The sequence below is a fragment of the Solanum pennellii genome, chromosome 11, assembly GCF_001406875.1.
Source record: "Solanum pennellii chromosome 11, SPENNV200".
NCBI classification, from domain to species: Eukaryota; Viridiplantae; Streptophyta; class Magnoliopsida; order Solanales; family Solanaceae; genus Solanum; species Solanum pennellii.
In genome coordinates, this window is record NC_028647.1 from 65,230,645 (window position 1) to 65,249,559 (window position 18,915).

Consider the following 18,915-nt stretch of genomic DNA (forward strand, 5'->3'; position numbering starts at 1 on the left):
TAAAAATATTTAGAATTACAAGTTACATAAAATAACAGTTTTCGTCATTACGATAACATATTTATAATACAAAAACATTAAAATACAAGAAATTTAAAAATTAAAGCATCAAATTTTAGCAAAATCTAGTGATGCTTTACCAGAAGGCCTCTTAATGAAGCAGTGATCCCAATAATCAGAGAACAAAATATGTTTGTACACTGGTTTTTCTCCATCTTTTAGCATTTGTGGGAATGGACCAATGACACTGTCAAAACTAGGATTCACGAATAGCGGTACGGATATTCGAGCCCTGCTTGAATCAACCGCTACACAATGCTCGATACTCTTGTATCGATCATTGCTCATGATCTGCAATGAATCACCTATATTAACCGCTAAGGCACCTTTGATCGGATTTACATGGATCCAGTTATCGCCTTTAGTCCCTCGGACATATAGTCCTCCTGTGTCGTCCTGGAGAAGTAGAGTTATGCAGTCCATGTCGCAGTGTCTACGAAAACCAATGGCGACACTTGGATTTGGGCATGGTGGATAGTAGTTTACGTTTATAGACATAGTTCCCATCAAGAGAGATTCTAAAGATTCGTCAATTTCATTGACATTGAGACCCTTCAATAGCACCTCAAGCAATTTTTTAGCGAGTGGTTTAGCCCACTTTTGATACTCCAAAACTTGGTTCCTATATAGATCAATAACAAAGTTAGGAATTTTTCTAAGAGCATTCAGAGTTGAATGGGAAGGTTAAATTTTTTTCTAATAACTTTCAAGATTCAATGTCAAAGTCAGAAATTTCACGAAGAATGTTTCGAGAGTTTAAAAAAAAACCTCCTTATGCTGCTAAGCCAGAGGTAATATTTGTGCATATCCTGTCCTATCAATACTTGTGAGATTATACTGGATATGTAATCGTATAAAAAATAACTTTTCTCCTACATATACAATATACTTTTGATTTAAGTAATAGACACCATTATGAAGTCTTGATATAATGATCAGAGACACATTTGAAGTATCACGTTTTCACGAATTACCTATATGAAATACTATCAACAAAGTATCGAAACACACCTCCAAATTACTTTTCCATTTAGACAAAATTTTATAGTCAAATTAAGTTGACACACTTTTTGCCGGTTGTATTCAAACACTTGATCTAGTTAGTTTTGAAATGATTTTTGATCAATTGTTACAGATAGTTCAGAAACGCAAGCACCTTATAGTAAAGATATGAAACTCGCAAAAAGTAATACTTGAAAATCCAATTTCCTATAGATTACACAAAGTAGAAAACCCGAAAATGTTACCTTGTTTAAAGTATCATGTTTTGACGAGTTTATTATATGCATTATCATCAACTAATTATCGAAATACGCCTCAAAATTACTTTGCCATTTGGATGAAATTTTATGAGTAAATTAAGTTGTGACGCACTTTTTGACTATTGACTATTGTATTCAAGCACTTAATCTAGTCAGTTTTGAAATATGTTTTGATAATAACTTGATGATTGTTCACAAACACAAATACCTTACAGTAAATAAATGATACCCGCAAAAAGTAATACTTGAAAATTCATGACCTATAAATTACACAGAGTACAAAACCACAAAAAGTTACCTTGTTTGAATTCTTAATGGATTATCATCAACTAATTATCGAAACACACCTCAAAATTACTTTGCCATTTGTAAGAAATTTTATGGGAATATTAAGTCGTGATACACCTACTGACGATTGTATACAAACACTTGATCTAGTCAGTTTTTAAATATGTTTTCATAAGTAATTAGTGATAGTTTAGAAATACGAACACCTTGCAAAAGGTAATACTACTTGAAAACCAGTGACTTATAGATTACACATAGCGGAAAACCCGAAAAGTTACCTTGTTTGAGGAGGCCAAAGATTGCTATCATTTTGTGGATTACAACCATGTCTTAAACTATCCCTCCACTCCAAAACTTTCTCATTTTTCTCACCAATAGCACTCCAAAACAGCAACGCGGAGTCACCGACACTAACTTTTTCTTTGTAATACTTAAACTTTTTCTTCAGCTGGCAATTCAAAGAAGTTATGTGCTGCATCCTCCAAGTCTTCAAGAACTTCAATTGGGATTCCGTGATTGATGATTTGAAAGAAACCCCACTTGCTTGCTGCTTCTTGAATTGATTTTTCGATACTTGAATCATCAAAATTTGTTAAATCGATTGTGGGGATTGATTCTTGATTGTCAATATGAGATTTGTCTAGTCTTTGTTCTTTTGATTGAATGCATTGATTTGGTATAACTTCAAGGTTTGTGTCTACTAGGCCTTTTAGTCCATTTGCTTTCTCGATTACAAAATCAAGTATGTCATCATTTGGTTTAAATTTTAAAGAAGACATCTGTGTTGAATCTTGACGAGTGTGTAGTAATGTAAGAAGGAAAGTTTGGGGTTTTCAATTGGTGGGTTTGAGAGGGTGTGTAATGATGAAAGATTGAATCATTACTTTATTATCGATGGATTATGATAAAGTGGTAAATATTTTTTTTATTTTAATCAAATGTTTTGGATTCAAATTTCTGAATGTAGAATCTTCTTTGTTAAAAATATTTTACCTATCAATATGAGACTTTTTGATGCGAATTCAAATCTAACTGGATTCGGTATGAATATTGAACCTCCGTTGATAAAAAAACCGAATCCTTCTTCTATTATTGGTTGGCTATGAAATAATGGAATATTGAATCATTGCTTCGTCTAGAATGAGGGATTTTGGTGAGTGATAAATATTTTTTTATTAATTAAATGTTTTGAATTTGAATTTTTCTTAATTACAATATTGTTTTTATGATAGACTGTTTTATTTCTCAATACACGACTTTTCAGTAGAAATTCAATTTTAATTGGACCTAATATGAATATCGAATGATTAGAAAAAATCATTCCTTTTTTTAATTATTTCAAGGGAGTTAGGTGGGGGTGCGTAAGGGCTAGTATTGGCAGTCGACAATAAAATTAATAATTTATATTGAATTTTAAAATGTTTTTAATACATAATCATCTTTGTTAGGGAGTATTTTACCTTTTATATAAGACTTTCGGATGCGAATTTAAATTTAATTAAACTCTATAGGAATATTTTTTTGAAAATCATTCCTTCTAATAATTCTTAAATTGATTTTTTATTTAGTATTCAATTTTTTTTTGTTTTATGTTTTATCAAACATCATCATCCTACAATAGTTATTTGGAAATTGGTGAGGTGGCTTCTTAATGTCCATATGCATGAATGATGAAATTTAATTTGTATATTATAATATTCATAACAATTATCAGTTAAATATTGAATAATTCAAATCAAATTATGAAAAAGTGATTACTGTTTATTTTTTTCCTTTAATTATAGGCTTCAATTATTATATTAAAAATCTTGCTTTATCATTTCTTCTCTTTGATATTTTGAAAACATTATAATTGTTCTGTCCCCTCCCTCTCCGGGGCAGAGCCACCTTGATATAAAGGATTTATCCGAATTTTTTTCGATAAGAAAATATATTATTTATACGTGATTAAAATATTATCGTATGTATATATAATAAATATCGAACCTCTTTCGACTACTTAGTGTGTCTATTTTTACGAATTTTGAATTCCCTTATTAAAAATTTTGACTTCACCACTGCTTTCCCAAACACCCCACCCCACCTTGACATTAAAGTTTGAGGCACTAATCCCGAGGTAGGGTATAACTAGTATTGGCATTTTGCAATAATGTTTTACCCCTGTATTGAACTCATGTGTTGTACGTGTATTTATATAATTTTTTATAAATTCATTAGAATAATTAAAATTATTTATTTATTCTATTATTTCAAGGGAGTAGGTGTGGAGGGTATATGAATGACATATTAACAGCCTAAATAAAATTCTTGAATTGATTTTTTATTTAGTGTTTTAGTTTTTCATCTTCATTTATGTATAATCAAGAGGATAGATTTGGAATTTAATAGGAGGGTAAATTTGTCATTCAACAATTTATCACCTTATGTTGTCAGGTAGTGGCACATGTATTTCTATTCCTTACAGCTCTACAATGACAATTTGGATTCTATTTGGTTTGATTTTTGTCGATATTATTTATCGATGATAATGGAGCGGGATAGATTTAAGGCTATGCGGGATGGGGTGGATTTTAGGTTATGCGGAGTTGGTGGGATACGGAGTGGATTGATGTGAATTTTATTTGCTAAAATTGATTTATTTTTTGGAGATGTGAACAAACGTCAAATAAAAAGTAAAACAAGATTTTTAAATGATTAGAACAAAATAAGATAACGACATAATTATACCAACTCGAATATTATGTAAACATACACTATTTGTCATTACATAATAACAAATTTGAAAATATAATAAGATTTAAATAACAAGAAATTTGTAGATTAAAACGTCAAATTTTAGCAAAATCTAGTGATGCTTTACCAGAAGGCCTCTTACTGAAGTAATGATCCCAATAATCAGAGTACAAAACATGTTTGTACAGTTTTTCTCCATCTTTTACTATTTGTGGGAATGGACCGATGACACTGTCAGGACTGGGATTAAAAAATAGCGGTACAGATATTCGACCCCTGCTAGAATCAACTGATACACAATGCTCGATACTTTTGTATCGATCGTTGCTCATGATTTGCAATGAGTTACCTATGTTAACCGCTAAGGCACCTTTGATAGGACTTACGTGGATCCAGTTATCGCCTTTAGTCCCTCGGACATATAGGCCTCCTGTGTCGTCCTGGAGGAGCAGAGTGATGCAGGACACATCGCAGTGTCGACGAATACCAATGGCGATACTTGGATTTGGGCATGGTGGATAGTAGTTTATGTTGATAGCCTTAGTTCCCATCAAGAGAGGTTCTAATGATTCATCAATTTCATTGACATTGAGACCCTTCAATAACACCTCAAGCAATTTTTTAGCAAGTGGTGTAGCCCACTTTTTATACTCCAAGACTTGGTTCCTATAAATCAGTGACAAAGTCATGAATTTTGTTAAGAGCGTTCAGAATTTAATGGCAAGGTCAAGAATAATAATGTCCAATATTTAATGTTAAAGTCATAAATTTCACTAAGAGTATTTCGAGAGTACTGAAAATAATTTTTTCACCCCGCGAAGAAAGAGGTAAAATATATGTATATCCTAACCTCTCCATACTCTACTTGTGAGATTATACTAGATATGTAATTGTAAAAAAGATAACTTTTCTCCTACATATGCAATGTAATGTTGATTTAAGTTATAAGAACCTTTATAAAATCTCGAGATAATGATAAAAAGTACATCAAAAGTGTCACATCTTCGTGTTTTTCCATTCCTAAGTGGACTATCATCAACTGATTATCGAAACACACCTCAAAATTACTTTTTCATTTGGATCAAATTTATGGACAATAAAGTTGTGATGCACCTTTTGTCTATGGAATTCAAACACTTAGATCTAGTTAATCTTGAAATGTGTTTTGATAAGCATTTAGTGATAGTTCAGAAACGCAAACACCTTATACTCAAAGACATGAAACTCCCAAAAGTAATACTTAAAAACCCGTGACCAATAAATTACACAGTATATAGAAAACTCCAAAAAAAACTACCTTGTTTGAGAAGGCCAAAGATTGCTATCATTTTGTGGATTACATCCATGTCTTATAGTATCCCTCCACTCCAAGACTTTCTCATCTTTCTCACCAATAGCACTCCAAAACATCAACACAGATTCACCAGCGCTATAGCTTTCTGTACTATACTTAACTTTTTCTTCAGCTGGCAATTCAAAGAACTTGTGTCCTGCTTTCTTTAAATCATCAAGAACTTCGATTGGGATGCCATGATTGATGATTTGAAAGAAACCCCACTTGCTTGCTGCTTCTTGAATCGATTTTTCAACACTTAAATCATCAAAATTTGATAAATCAATTGTGGGAATTGATTCTTGATTATCAATTTGAGATTTGTCTAGTCTTTGTTCTTTTGGTTGAATGCATTGATTTGGTATAACTTCAAGGTTTGTGTCTACTAGACCTTTTAGTCCATTTGCTTTCTTGATTACAAAATCAAGTATGTCATCATTTGGTTCAAATTTCGATGAAGACATTTGTGTTGAATCTTGATATGTGTGTACTAGTGGAAAATAGAAATTTGAGGTTGTTTTAATGGTGTGTATATAGGGGAGAGGGAAGAAGAGGGGGGGGGGCTATGAAATAATGGAAGATTGAATCATTCCTTCATCTGGTAACGAGGGATCATGGTAAAGTGATAGAACATCTTAAATTTTTAATCAAATTTCTCGAATTTAGATTTCTCTAGATACAGTATTATTTTCATTAGAGATTGTTTTACTTCTCAATGTAAGACTTTTTTAACGCAAGTTTAAACTCAATATAAATAACACGTATCAAATGATTTAAAAAAAATCATTCCTTCAATTATTTGAAGAGAGTGGGGGTGGGGTATGTAGATGATATATTGATGACCTAAACAAAAAATTCTTGAATTGATTTTTTTATTTAATATTTCAAATTTTATCATAAAATATATGGATGAATTGTGGTTTGTAGAGTAACATCTACATATTTCTTGTCAGTTGTTATGAATGATGAAATTTATATATTGTATATACATAAAAATTATCAATAAAAATAGTAAAATTTTAAGTTTCTATTTACTTTTAATAGTATAACTTTTATAGCTATAAATTCATATTCTGCAACATATCGGCACAGTTTTTTTAACGCGTTGAAATGAGTTGAGCTAGTAAATAAACGAACCAATGACTAGTTCAAACATGGACGGATTAGACGGATCATATTTTCATGAATGAATTTTGACACATTTAGTTAAAAGGAAACACTACATTCTGCAACATACAAGTTAGAACACAAAAATGCAGGCTTTACACAAGTAATCGATCACCGGGGACTATGAATTTGTAACATCATACGACTATCCAAGCTCTGTTGTCCAGAGAATTCTCCGTTAGACATGAAGTTCGTGTTCATATTGATCGCGTAAAGGTCCAGTGTTTGTTCTGTTATTAGTCCAATACTCTCCTCATCTTGACATTGTTGAGTTTTACACCATGGATGTTTTGTGAACTTCCTTAGTCCTTCTAGCTCCATCGCTACTTCTTTCATCGTAGGCCTTTCTTCACTCGTTAACCTTAGACATCTCTTCGCGAGCTCAGCAACACCTTGACATTGCTCAAAACTTCCTTCTCGTAGCACACGTGTCTCAAGTACTTGAAACAATCGATTTTCCTTAATAGACCTAACGAAAAATGCAGCTAGATTTCTCTCTTTTTCGGATGCTGTAGTATCTAGTGGCATTCGCCCTGTTAAGAGCTCTGCAAGAACCACACCAAAACTATAAACATCGCTCTTTTCAGTTAATTGACTTGTGTGGAAGTATTCGGGATCTAAGTAACCTAAAGTTCCTTGAACCAATGTAGTCACTTGAGTTTGATCCAATGACACTAATCTAGAAGCCCCGAAATCTGATATTTTCGCTGTGTAATTCTCATCGAGTAGAATGTTTGTAGACTTCACATCTCGATGAATTACAGGTGTAGAAGCTGCAGAATGAAGATACGTGAGTGCACCAGCAGCTTCAGATGCTATTCTTAATCGATTTTCCCATGAAAACCAACGCGTTTGATCTCCACCATCATGAATATGGTAATAGAGTGTACCTTTTGAAATGTATTCATACACTAGGAGAGGTACTTCAGACTCCAAACAACACCCCAAGAGTTTCACCACGTTTCGATGATTGACTTCAGAGAGAATGATCACTTCATTGATGAACAATTCTATTTGGCTGACGTCCATTGTTCTCGACTTTTTAATAGCAACTACACGTTTGTCCGGAAGGACACCTTTGTAAACGGTACCATAACCACCTCGGCCTAGGATACGATCCTCAGCATAGTTGTTGGTTGATTTTTCGAGTTCTGCTGCTGTAAAGATCTTAGCTGCATACTGCATACCACCTTCATTTGATCGGAGTTTCTGCGTTAGCATCAATCCACCATTCTTCTGAAAAAACGTTTCCCTGAGTCGTATGAGTCGTCTTCTTTTGATGCCTAAGTATATCCAAGTTGCACTGATGACCAAAGCCAGAAAGCCAAAGCACAAACCTGCAATGAAAGTTCAACTTTAGTATATACTCTTAACCGTTTTCATTTTACGTGAAGGTGTTTGACTGGACACAAAGTAGACGTACCGAGTGAGAGTTGAAGGATAGGTGACTTAGAGTTCTTAGGGATGCAACCGTGGCCGTCCTTTTTTCCATCACCAATCTGACCATGTGGACAAGTGCAGCTGTAGCCTCCAGGAAAGTTATTGCATATCCCATCACAAGGATTCTCGTTCTCGCATTCATTTATATCTGTCAATTAATCAAACATCAGATGGTAAAGACGTTGTTTCTGATAGACCCTCGAACACAGTAAACCAACACATATAACATCATTCGAACACAGTAACTTTGGCTGAAACCTTACTAAAGCAACAATTTCAAACTCGAACACAAAAAGTTCAACTCATGAATTGAGTCTTACCTATGCAACCTGGACTGATATAAGGGTTCCCCTGGTATCCCGGTTTACAGCTGCAACGATAACCTCCGAGGCCTGTCTTAGAATCTACACAAACACTATTTTCTCCACAAGCATAATCTGCTGATTTCTTAGCAACAGTGCAACTATCATTGCCAATAACCCAATCAATCACCACAGGTACTTCCTCTATAACCTTGTTCCTGAAAGTCGAATTTGACAAATCCGAGCTCTTGAAAATGAACTTATCAGGCTCACCAAGAAACGCGTAGCCACAAGGGTTAAAAGAAGACACATTTGTATGGTTATTCAAACTCCTTGTTAGACTCACAAAACTCTTCAAACCTGTTGGGATTGAAGTCTGGCAACATCCGATCCCCGAGCAATATCCATCAATTATATCCTCTTTTTTCGAGCATAGTGAAATGCATCCACTAGTAAAGTTCCTCCCTTCATAGCCGAGAATGAGAGCTAAGTCATCGCAGCCAACTACCATCAAACTATTGAGATCAGAGAAGGAGAAAGATGTCGATCCCAAGCTAAAGTTTATCGAGTCATCATTGATTAACGCCCCTGCTTGATCATAACACCTACTCCCAACGTTGTTCTTAACAAGTATATGATCATCTAGGATATCAACCACTTCAATATCTTTGCCAGAAACAAAAGCCTTTGGAGGATTGAACGAAACGTTACAAGTGATATCAAACGAAGGATCAATCGAGCAGCCTGTTCCGTTACCAATACCAAAAGGAAATGGAACAGTTAAGCTCCCACATTTGCTATCACAGCCAGGTTTGGTTATAGTAGTAGCATTAGCAATTGATTTTGCTGTGAATTGTAACGACGAAACTGACAACAAGCTACATATTAGTATCATCAAGTGGAGTAAAGCCATGTTAAGAAGCATTTTTTGATTGAAACAGCACGATACACGTTACACGTTACACAACGATTTTGAATCAGAAGAGAGATTTCAAGAAACGACAGACAAGTTTCAATCAAACAAAGAACTTAGATATTGGTTAATGCACAAAGTTTCAGTATTTATAGAGAGGGAATTCACTAGTTAAGAAAATGGAATAAGTCATCAATATTTGTTTTTTGGTCAAATTTGAAAGTGTTTTAGAAATGCTCAAACTTTTACCTAGTATACATAGTTGAACCATTCAACTATATTTGATACTTTCATACTAATAGTCCTCATACTTCCCTTGTTGGAAGTTTCTAAAACAAAATTCGACGATCGTAGTGTTCATGTAAGCTTTCACACACCTCAACTAATTTTACGAGATATTTGTCACCTTTCATCAGCAACAAATATCAGGTAACTCTATCCACCAAAGATAGAACAGATACAAGAGCGACGCTATAACAAATAAAGGATTTAGTGGCAATAATATAATACTTGTATTCAAGTAAAGTCAAACTTTGGACTAATATTTTGGTTGTTATATGATCACTATCATGGTCATTGCAAATAAAACAAAGTTATTATAAAATATGACATTTGTTTTTCATTTGGTGTTCAGTATCAATTATTAAAAATATATTGTTTTATTACTAAATAATATTTAGTTGCTATATATTCAAATATTTTGATTAAATTGGGTGAGATATTTGGTGGCCATATATTCAGTATTAATTATTAAATAAAAACATGTTTGTCCATTCAGACGTTGAAAAAATAAAATAATAAAATTAATATTCAAATCTTAATATAAAACTTTAATATTCAGATAACGAAACAAATGATGCTTCTAATAAGTTAACCACTTGAAATATAGGAAGCATCTCATTTATTTTATATGCATTAGCCAGAATAAGTCATAAAACGTCATACTAGTTCTGTTTGAAGTTGATACGTATAATTAAAAGAGATAATATAATTATGTGATTAACATTTTACAAAACAGACGCTTGAGAACACGCACAAAGCTTAGTCAATAAAGAGTATCCAAGTTTTTAATAAGAGATATGTCTAAGAATGTAAATTAGCAAATTCTGACACGCCTTGTATTATTGTATTTTGTTTAAATAAATACAAATATGGATAGATTGTTCATTCTCTGTATTACATAATGTCACAGCTCAACAATTTGAATAATAAATCAACAAGAAGAGCAAAGTCCACAACGTAAAGATACTATAAAAAGGTATGATAAATAACAATAAAATTATTAAATGACAAGTAAAAAGACAAAATGAGAAGAAAATATAAAGGTAACGACATGTTAACACCACAAATAAATCGTTGCACAAAATGAAACTTTTCGTCTACCTAATAATGGATTTTGAACGATACGATATAATAAAATGTAATTATCGATCAAACATAGTATTTAAACTGACAATAGTAATTACCATTCAAACAAGGTGCTAATGTAACCTCCAACCTAGAATATATATTTCTGAATTAGAAGTTAGAAATTGTACATGTTTTTCCTAAGATGTTTGTTGATGAACAATACACAAGACTATAAATACAGGTACCTAAGTCACAACTAAAATAAAAACCTGAGCTTCATTCACAATGATGCTCTTTTTCCTTTTACATTTGAACTAAAATTCCTAAAAAAAAGACTAGAAGCACAAGCCTGTCTACTTGTATGTGAGTTGTAACTGCTCTAAACACATTAGAATAACGATACCTATCCTTCTTCGTCATAATCTTCCTCTTCCTCGTCTAACCCTTGGTTTAAGTTGGCCAATTGAATTGGATCGATAGCCATCTTTTCCATCTCGGACAGGGACCATCCAGGTATTTCCTCATGCTTCAATTCATCAGGCGCTGGCGCTGGTGCTGGTGCTGGTGCTGGTGTTGCTGTTGGTATTGCTGTTGATGATAAAGGGACTTCAGATGGCATTGGTGTGGACTCCACACTCTCGTTTAAGTCTATGTTGAGATCGAAGTTTCTAGCAGGGGCGACGACTTCTGGGGAGCATTTAGCAGCTGAAATGTTCTTTGAATCTACTGCTGATTCTGCTACATAGTCTACCATTCTTTCATCATTTTGTTTTTGGTTCTCATCATCCTTTTGATATGAAACATCAGCAGCAGGATCTTCAAGTTTCTCACTGTGAGCATGGTAGTCACCTTTCTCTACTGCTCGTGCACCTCTTCCACGGCCTCTACCCCTACCCCTACCTCGTCCCCTTCCAGTACCACTGTTGTTTGCAGTCTCATTCTGTGATTTCAACAAAAAAAGGCACTATTATACAGGAAGCACAAATACATAGAAGAAATCAGATTACATACAACGTTTGGATGTAAACAGTTTGTAACAAACTAATACACTATTATCAAACACAGCGAGAGTTCAAAAAAAATAAATCAAACATGCCCTGGTATCAGTGATGCAACAGTTATGAATTATGATCTGTATCAGTGATACAATAGTTTCTGAAATAAGCTTTGTATGGGTGATACAATATTTTGCTCTTTATCAGATACAACAATTCGTTCCATATCTTATGTTATATCACTGATACAGAGTGAATTTCACAAACACTCTCTGCATTTGGTAATTATCCAAAGTACCGCTACGTTTAGTAATTATGCCTCAACCTATCCCTATTTCTGAAATTTTAATCAAGTTTAAACCAAACATAATCAAAAAGGAATAATCTCCATACCGCATGATTCCTTTTGGTATCATCATCACTGTCATGATCATCTTCTTCAGCAACTTTCCTGAATCAGCAAACAGTCGGTCGTTAATGATACAAATTCACTGCCACGAAACCATCACAGGCAAGAAAAAAAATCACAGTAAGTACAATATTCTAACCTCCTTTTGGTGGCCGATTCAGCACCAGCATCTGACCCGCCTAGATCAGGAACCCGGCTCACTACATCCTTCAGGAAATCAAACACATTAAAGCTCTGAATACAATGTTTCCTGTGAAGTAAGCGGAACCAAGTTAGCTGATTAGCAGACAACTAATACTACGTGTAATATCATAACAGTAAATTAAACTTACAAATGGAAAGAATTCATTGTTTTTGCTCCTTTCTTGAGGGTGATCTCATATGTACGGTCACAAAGATCTTGCAGAAAGAGTTCAAGAGCTTTTGCTGAATATAACGTTGACAAACACGAGTTAGGATAAACGAAATGAACCACACAAAGATACCAAGAAGCAAGGGAATGAATACAGGTAAACAGATCTTAAATCAGTTGAACCACATGCAAAAAGAAATTCATTGAAATAAAGGACTTACAGACTAAAAGAGGAACAGCCATCGCAATCTTCCCCACATCCTCATCAGCTTGCATAATCTTTTTAATCCGAGCCTGCAAACAAATGACAATGGTATTAGAACAGTTAAAATCTTCGATTCAGCAACTTAATCAACGGAGACGATAACTTCATGTAACAATAGTCAATGAGACTAAGCAATTTCATTTCCGTCCAGATGTTAACATACATAACTTCTAAAAGCAATGTCAAGATCTAAATTTCAAATTCCAATCACCATAATTCTTACCTTGAAACAAACATCAGTATGACATACTGTTAAACCATGAAATATACAGACTAGCAGACCGCACTAAATTAGAGGCAATCCACAAAAAAACGTCAAATACACATTTGTTGCATGCACGCCCATTTCCCTCAATTAAATTTGTATTTTAGTATTGGGGAGAGGTCAAGCACTGTCTAGTTTCCCATATCACTATTATTAACATCACTCTCCTACAATCTTGTTTTTCGATTTTATTATTACTTGTTGTTTCCAATGTTCAGTTATCGTATTATTTGTTTTTGGATTATTGCTATTGGCTTTGTCTCATTATTTTTGGCATCGTTCTTCACTACTATATGTCCTTTTCGTTCTGATTTTGATATGCTTTACAAGGTAAAAGTAAGGTTACATACACACCACCCTCACGGACTCAACTTGTGGGACTACGCTAAGTATGTTGTCGCAACTACCAGTTCTAAATTCACGCATACCAACTTAACAAATACCCTCTCCAACCAGGCAAGTTCAACTCTTTACAAGCACCCTTAATTAGAAACTTGCTTTAAAAATTAAATCAAAACATCAGACTTTCTCCATGGAACAAAGCTATTTAAATCAACTGCCTATGTGAATGCTAGTCATAGAACTACTTTTACAATATGTTCTTGCTCTGTCTAGGGTAGAACTAATTTTACAATTTGTACTTACTTTTCCCCAAATTGACTCTCTACCTTCTCAAAGATAGGGGGAAAGGTCTGCATACAATATACCTTCCCTAAACTCAACTTGTGGGATTGCACTGGGTTTGTTTTTGTTATTGTTATTGTTATTGTTGTTACTTACCTCTCCCCAGAAAAGAATACTACTTTTTGCAACTTCAAAGAAATGTTTTTGCTCTCTACAAATAAATAGAAGGTTAAAAAATTGCGGGCAAAGATATGGTCCAGTAACTATCACAAACAACTTATTATATGTTCAAAACATACCACATAGGACTGACAGCTTAGGCAAGATCAGATTTCTTCGTCTACTATTAAGACCTAACCGCTGGATTTCAAGAGAAAAAAATCCATACTTAGTGTACCTCAACTCCAAGAAACAAGAAAACGTGAGTTCTCTTTTCTTCTTTCTGCTTTCATTTGTCAGACACCTCATCTAGTACTCAACCTTAACCTTTTTAATATCCAAACCAAACTAAGCAAATACACAGAGTAACATGAAAACAAGGCAACTCCTACGAGCCAACCAAGAAGTCATACTCGAGCTCCACCTTTTCAACCAACAATAAAATGGTAGATATCCAAACACACTTTTTTCTTTCTTTAGTGAGGCACCTCATCTAGTACTCAACCTATTTTAACATCCAACCAAACTAAGCAAATACACATTAACATGAAAACAAGGCAACTCCCAGGATCCAAACAAGAAGTCATACTCAAGCTCCACCTTTTCAACCAATAATAAAATAAGTATACCTTGAACCTTACAAAATTTGACCATTTTATTCATTCAATAGCCTTATAACTACCACCCAAACATCAAAGCTCACAGCTTCATTCCCACAAAAATAAATAACTAAAATGAGAACAAGGCAACTCCCAAGAGCCAAACAAAGAAATCATATTCAATCTACACCTTTTCACTCTACAATGAATACTGAATAGTTGACACACAAACTCAGCTATACTAGAACCTTACAAATTAGACATTCATTCAATTGCTTTTATAACTTATCACCAAGACATCAAAGCTCAAAGCTTTATCCACCACCACCACCCCACAAAAAAACTCTTACAATCTAAAAAGATCCAAAGTTTCAAACTTACAAGCAACAAATAAATAGTAGACATCCAAACCCAGCCATACCTTGAAACTTAAGAATTCGATTATTCTATTCATTCATTAGCATTATAACTATCACCAAAACATCAAAGCTCAAATCTTTATTCCCACAAAAACAGAACTAAAAGCTCCAAACTTTGAAATCTACAAGAACACCTAAAAACCTATATTTTTAACCAAAACCAGGAACACCCCAGGGAAAAGAAAACCCCATTCATACATTTAACCTTACAAATTTAACAGTTCTACTCATTCAATAGCCTTATAACTTACCACCAAATCATCAAAGCTCAAAGCTTTATACCACAAAAAAGGGATAAAAAACCCCAGTCACTTTTTTTCAATTCAACAACCAAAAAAGGGATAAAAAAACCCCATATACAACATAGAAAATCAAGAACACCCAACAGACGAATACATACACTAAAACATCAAAAACCCAAATTCAAAAAGTGAATAGAAAGGGGAAAGTGAAACTTACAGCAGGAAATCTGGTATCCAGCCTCTTCCTCATAGCTTCCAACAAATCAAAAACCCCAAATTACTCAAACCCTAGATTTATCAAACTCTTTTTTGCCCCTTTTTCACCTATAACCCGTGTATCTTCCTATATATATCTATATATATATATACACACAAAAAAAAACTTATGATTTTCCCAAGAACCCAAAAATTCAAAACCAAAAAAATATTTAAAAAAAATACCCAGACTCAGAAAAATTCTCAAAATCCTTACGTCTTCTTCGGAAAAAAATATAATATTAAAATAAAAATTAAAAAAAATAAATTCTTAGCGGGATTCGTTATTCTCGGAGCATCTAAGTTATTAACCAATAATATTCTTCCACGTGTGATAGACTGACACTTAATTTGCAATGATTGGTGCAAGGAAAGAGGTGTAAGTAAACATGCGATGTATGGAATAATTATCACCTTTCTTTTTGTCGTTTTGTGGTTTTTTTAATTTTATTTTTGATTTTTTAATAAATAAAAATGGTGTTTGACTGGTCTCCAGGGTATTTTTATGGCCGGTTTTTACTAGATCCATTGTTTACTTTGATGTGTCGAAAGATCCATCGCTCGTGGATTCGATTAAATTTAAATTCATGATACTTAATATTTGATCAAAAAATTTATCAGCGAATTGATTGAATAGTATGTATCTTTTCTTTTTTTTTTTTAATTTTTCTTCATATTCAATTTATTAAAGTCGGACTAAAATGAGTTTGACCCGTTCAGTCGATCAAACCTAATCTTTGATTTAAGTTGAGTTGGACTTAATTTTTTTGAAACGAGGCTTTTTAGCCCGGTCTATTTGACCTGCTAGCCTCGTAGGCCCAACTCACAAGCCTTTAAGGCCAGTCAATGGGCTATGAATGTTAAAATATTTTATTTAGGATACATGATAAAAATCACACCTTTAAATTCTGTTATTACCATTATTCTCTTAGTTTTACAAATTTCCAAAATTCCTCATTTTTACGCATCAAATAAATGTATCTCACGCATCAAATTAATGTATATCGCGCATCAGATTAACGTATCTAATGCATCAAATTAATGTATCTCGCGCATCAGATTAATGTATCATGTATAAAATGTACATCAAATTAGTGTATCACATATAAAATGTAATGTATGTTACTTAATGATTAATGTATCATCGCTTATATTATTGTATCAGTTTGAGAATTTTTGTAACAATAAACTTATAAGGGACAAATTGTAATTTACCTTAAAAGTATGTGATTATTGTCTCTTGCTCTATTTATATATATTTTAGTAGTGTTTTATTTGTAAAGATTTTATCGATAAATGTTTAAAAATATGAAATCAAGTGGAAACATTTTAGGACCATTAGCCCACTAAAATCAAGTCCATTTTTGTTTCTATACCTAATTTTACATTTCTCCTTTGTTATCTTGTTTATAAAAAAAAGTGATCATGTATTTTTTGCTTGAATGAATCTTATGATACATATCTTGGCTATTATGTAATTTTATAAATATCATTGAAGTGTGTAATTTATAAATGAATTTTTGTATACATTGATGTCGTGTTCATCAGACATCAATATTCGATACTTTTAGATACTCATTGTAAGACATCAATGTTGTTCATTGTTTGGTTGAAGGACTAACCTATCCTAGTTTGTGGCCCGCTTAGGGCTAGGTTGAACTGCTATTTTATAGGTCTTTTAATTAAAAAGGACAACCTATCCTAACTCATTTAACGCTCTAGACCGTTCGAGTTAAATCAACTCATTTTAACATCTCTATGTTTAGCTCATTAAAAGTTTGGAGCCTATGGAGGTTCTCAAAGAGCTTTTCATTACGAAGGTCCTCATAGAGTCTTCTCAAGTACCATAAAAATGTCAATATTCATGAACTAACACATACGAAATATCAAGAAAGTCGCGTAATTTCTAAATTTTGGCCTCTAAATGAAAAAAACATGTCTTAAAAAATAGTGAGATTATATGTAATACTTCCAAACTCATTAAGGTGATCATCATTAAGTTTTTTCAGAAAAAACTTCTAGGCACCATAAGACGTCAATATCCATGATATACACATGAAAAATCAATAAAGCCACATAAAATGTTGGTCCCGAAATGCAAATATATATCTTAAAAAATTGTGAGACTATATGTAATGTTTCCCGAATTCATTATGGAGGTCCTCTTATTATTTTTCAGAAAATCTTACGAGCGTCATAAATCGTTAAAATTAATGGGCCAACACACGAAAAAATAAAAAAAATCGTGTAGTCCTTAAAAGTTAGCCGCTAAATGCAAAAACATATCTTAAAAAAATGGTGAGAGTATACATAAAGCTCCATTAACTCATCATGGAGATGATTCTCATCAAGTTTTTTCAAGAAAAAAAACTTTTGATGTCGTAAGTTGTCAATATCTATGGGCTAACACACACGGAAAAACAAGAAAGTTGCATGATTTCTTAAAGTTATCCCATAAATGTGAAAATATGCCTTAAATAGTAAGAATATATGCAATGCATCCCTAACTCATTACAGAGATCCTTATAATTTTTTTTCAGATAAAACATTTTGGGCGCCATAAGTCGTCAATGTCCATGGGTTAACACACACGACTAAATCATAAAAATCACGTAATTTATATAAGTTGTCCCTAAATGCAAAAATATGCCTTAAAATAGAGAGACCACATGTAATACTTTCAACTCATTACGAAGGTCCTCATAAAGTTTTTTCAGAAAAAACATTTGGCTCCATAAGGCACCAACATTCATAGGTTATCATAGACGAAAAATCAAAACATCACCTAATTCCTAGAAGTTGGCCCCAAATGCAAAAAGATGCCTTAAAAAACGGTGAGACTATACGTAACACTTTCCTCAACTCATCACAAAGGTCTTACATAATGTTCTTCCAGAAAAGCTTTTGGGCGCCATAAGACGCATATATCCATGGACTACCACACACACAAAATCAAGAAAGCCACATAATTTTTAAAAGTTGGTCCCTAAATTCAAAATCCCTTAAGAAATGTGAGATTTTGCGTATGCTTCCCCAACTCATTACGAAAATTTTCATAAAATTTTTTCAAAAAAAAATTTAGGCGGCAATATCTATTTTAATTTAAAAAGTCGTATAATTTTAAAAATTTGGCATCTAAGTGCAAAAATATGCCTTAAAAGGTGAGGCTCTAATGCTCCCTCAACTCTCCACGAAGATTTTCATAGAGTTTTCCAGAAAAATCTTCCAGGCGCCATAAAGCACCAATATCAATGGACTAACACAAACGGTAAACTATGAAAGACGCGTAATTCCTAAAAGGTTGCCCCTAAATGCAAAAGCATGCCTCATAAACGAGACTTCACGTAATACTTCGATAACTTATTATAGAGTTCCTCATAAAGTTTTTTCAGGAAAAAACTCACTGACGCCATTATCCATAGGCTAACAAACATGAAAAACCAAGAAAGTCTCGTAATTTCTAGAAGTTGGCCCCTAAATGCA

General features: G+C 33.3%; 3 protein-coding genes and 1 pseudogene across 4 annotated transcripts; all 4 read right to left on the bottom strand.

The window, feature by feature from the left end:
• Nucleotides 1-8: 8 nt before the first annotated feature.
• LOC107004746 lies at nucleotides 9-2,542 on the bottom strand (annotated as a pseudogene). Its single transcript, XR_003575218.1, has 2 exons — nucleotides 1,889-2,542; nucleotides 9-682 (listed from the first exon to the last, which is right to left on the bottom strand). The product of XR_003575218.1 is annotated as a feruloyl CoA ortho-hydroxylase 2-like (transcript).
• Nucleotides 2,543-4,320: 1,778 nt separating this feature from the next.
• LOC107004747 (feruloyl CoA ortho-hydroxylase 2-like) lies at nucleotides 4,321-6,580 on the bottom strand. The gene is made up of 2 exons (XM_015203082.2): nucleotides 5,641-6,580; nucleotides 4,321-5,009 (listed from the first exon to the last, which is right to left on the bottom strand). The coding sequence occupies exons 1-2, from the start codon at nucleotides 6,138-6,140 to the stop codon at nucleotides 4,439-4,441; spliced, it is 1,071 nt and encodes a 356-aa protein (XP_015058568.1). The 5' UTR covers nucleotides 6,141-6,580; the 3' UTR covers nucleotides 4,321-4,438.
• Nucleotides 6,581-6,942: 362 nt separating this feature from the next.
• LOC107004290 (wall-associated receptor kinase 3-like) lies at nucleotides 6,943-9,601 on the bottom strand. Its single transcript, XM_015202519.2, has 3 exons — nucleotides 8,604-9,601; nucleotides 8,267-8,431; nucleotides 6,943-8,180 (listed from the first exon to the last, which is right to left on the bottom strand). Exons 1-3 carry the CDS (start codon nucleotides 9,508-9,510, stop codon nucleotides 6,955-6,957), a joined length of 2,298 nt encoding a protein of 765 aa, XP_015058005.1. The 5' UTR covers nucleotides 9,511-9,601; the 3' UTR covers nucleotides 6,943-6,954.
• A 1,377-nt stretch (nucleotides 9,602-10,978) lies between these two features.
• On the bottom strand, nucleotides 10,979-15,614 carry LOC107003302 (dr1-associated corepressor). The gene is made up of 6 exons (XM_015201610.2): nucleotides 15,395-15,614; nucleotides 12,826-12,898; nucleotides 12,585-12,678; nucleotides 12,392-12,502; nucleotides 12,237-12,294; nucleotides 10,979-11,788 (listed from the first exon to the last, which is right to left on the bottom strand). The coding sequence occupies exons 1-6, from the start codon at nucleotides 15,425-15,427 to the stop codon at nucleotides 11,252-11,254; spliced, it is 906 nt and encodes a 301-aa protein (XP_015057096.1). The 5' UTR covers nucleotides 15,428-15,614; the 3' UTR covers nucleotides 10,979-11,251.
• Between the last annotated feature and the right edge of the window lie 3,301 nt (nucleotides 15,615-18,915).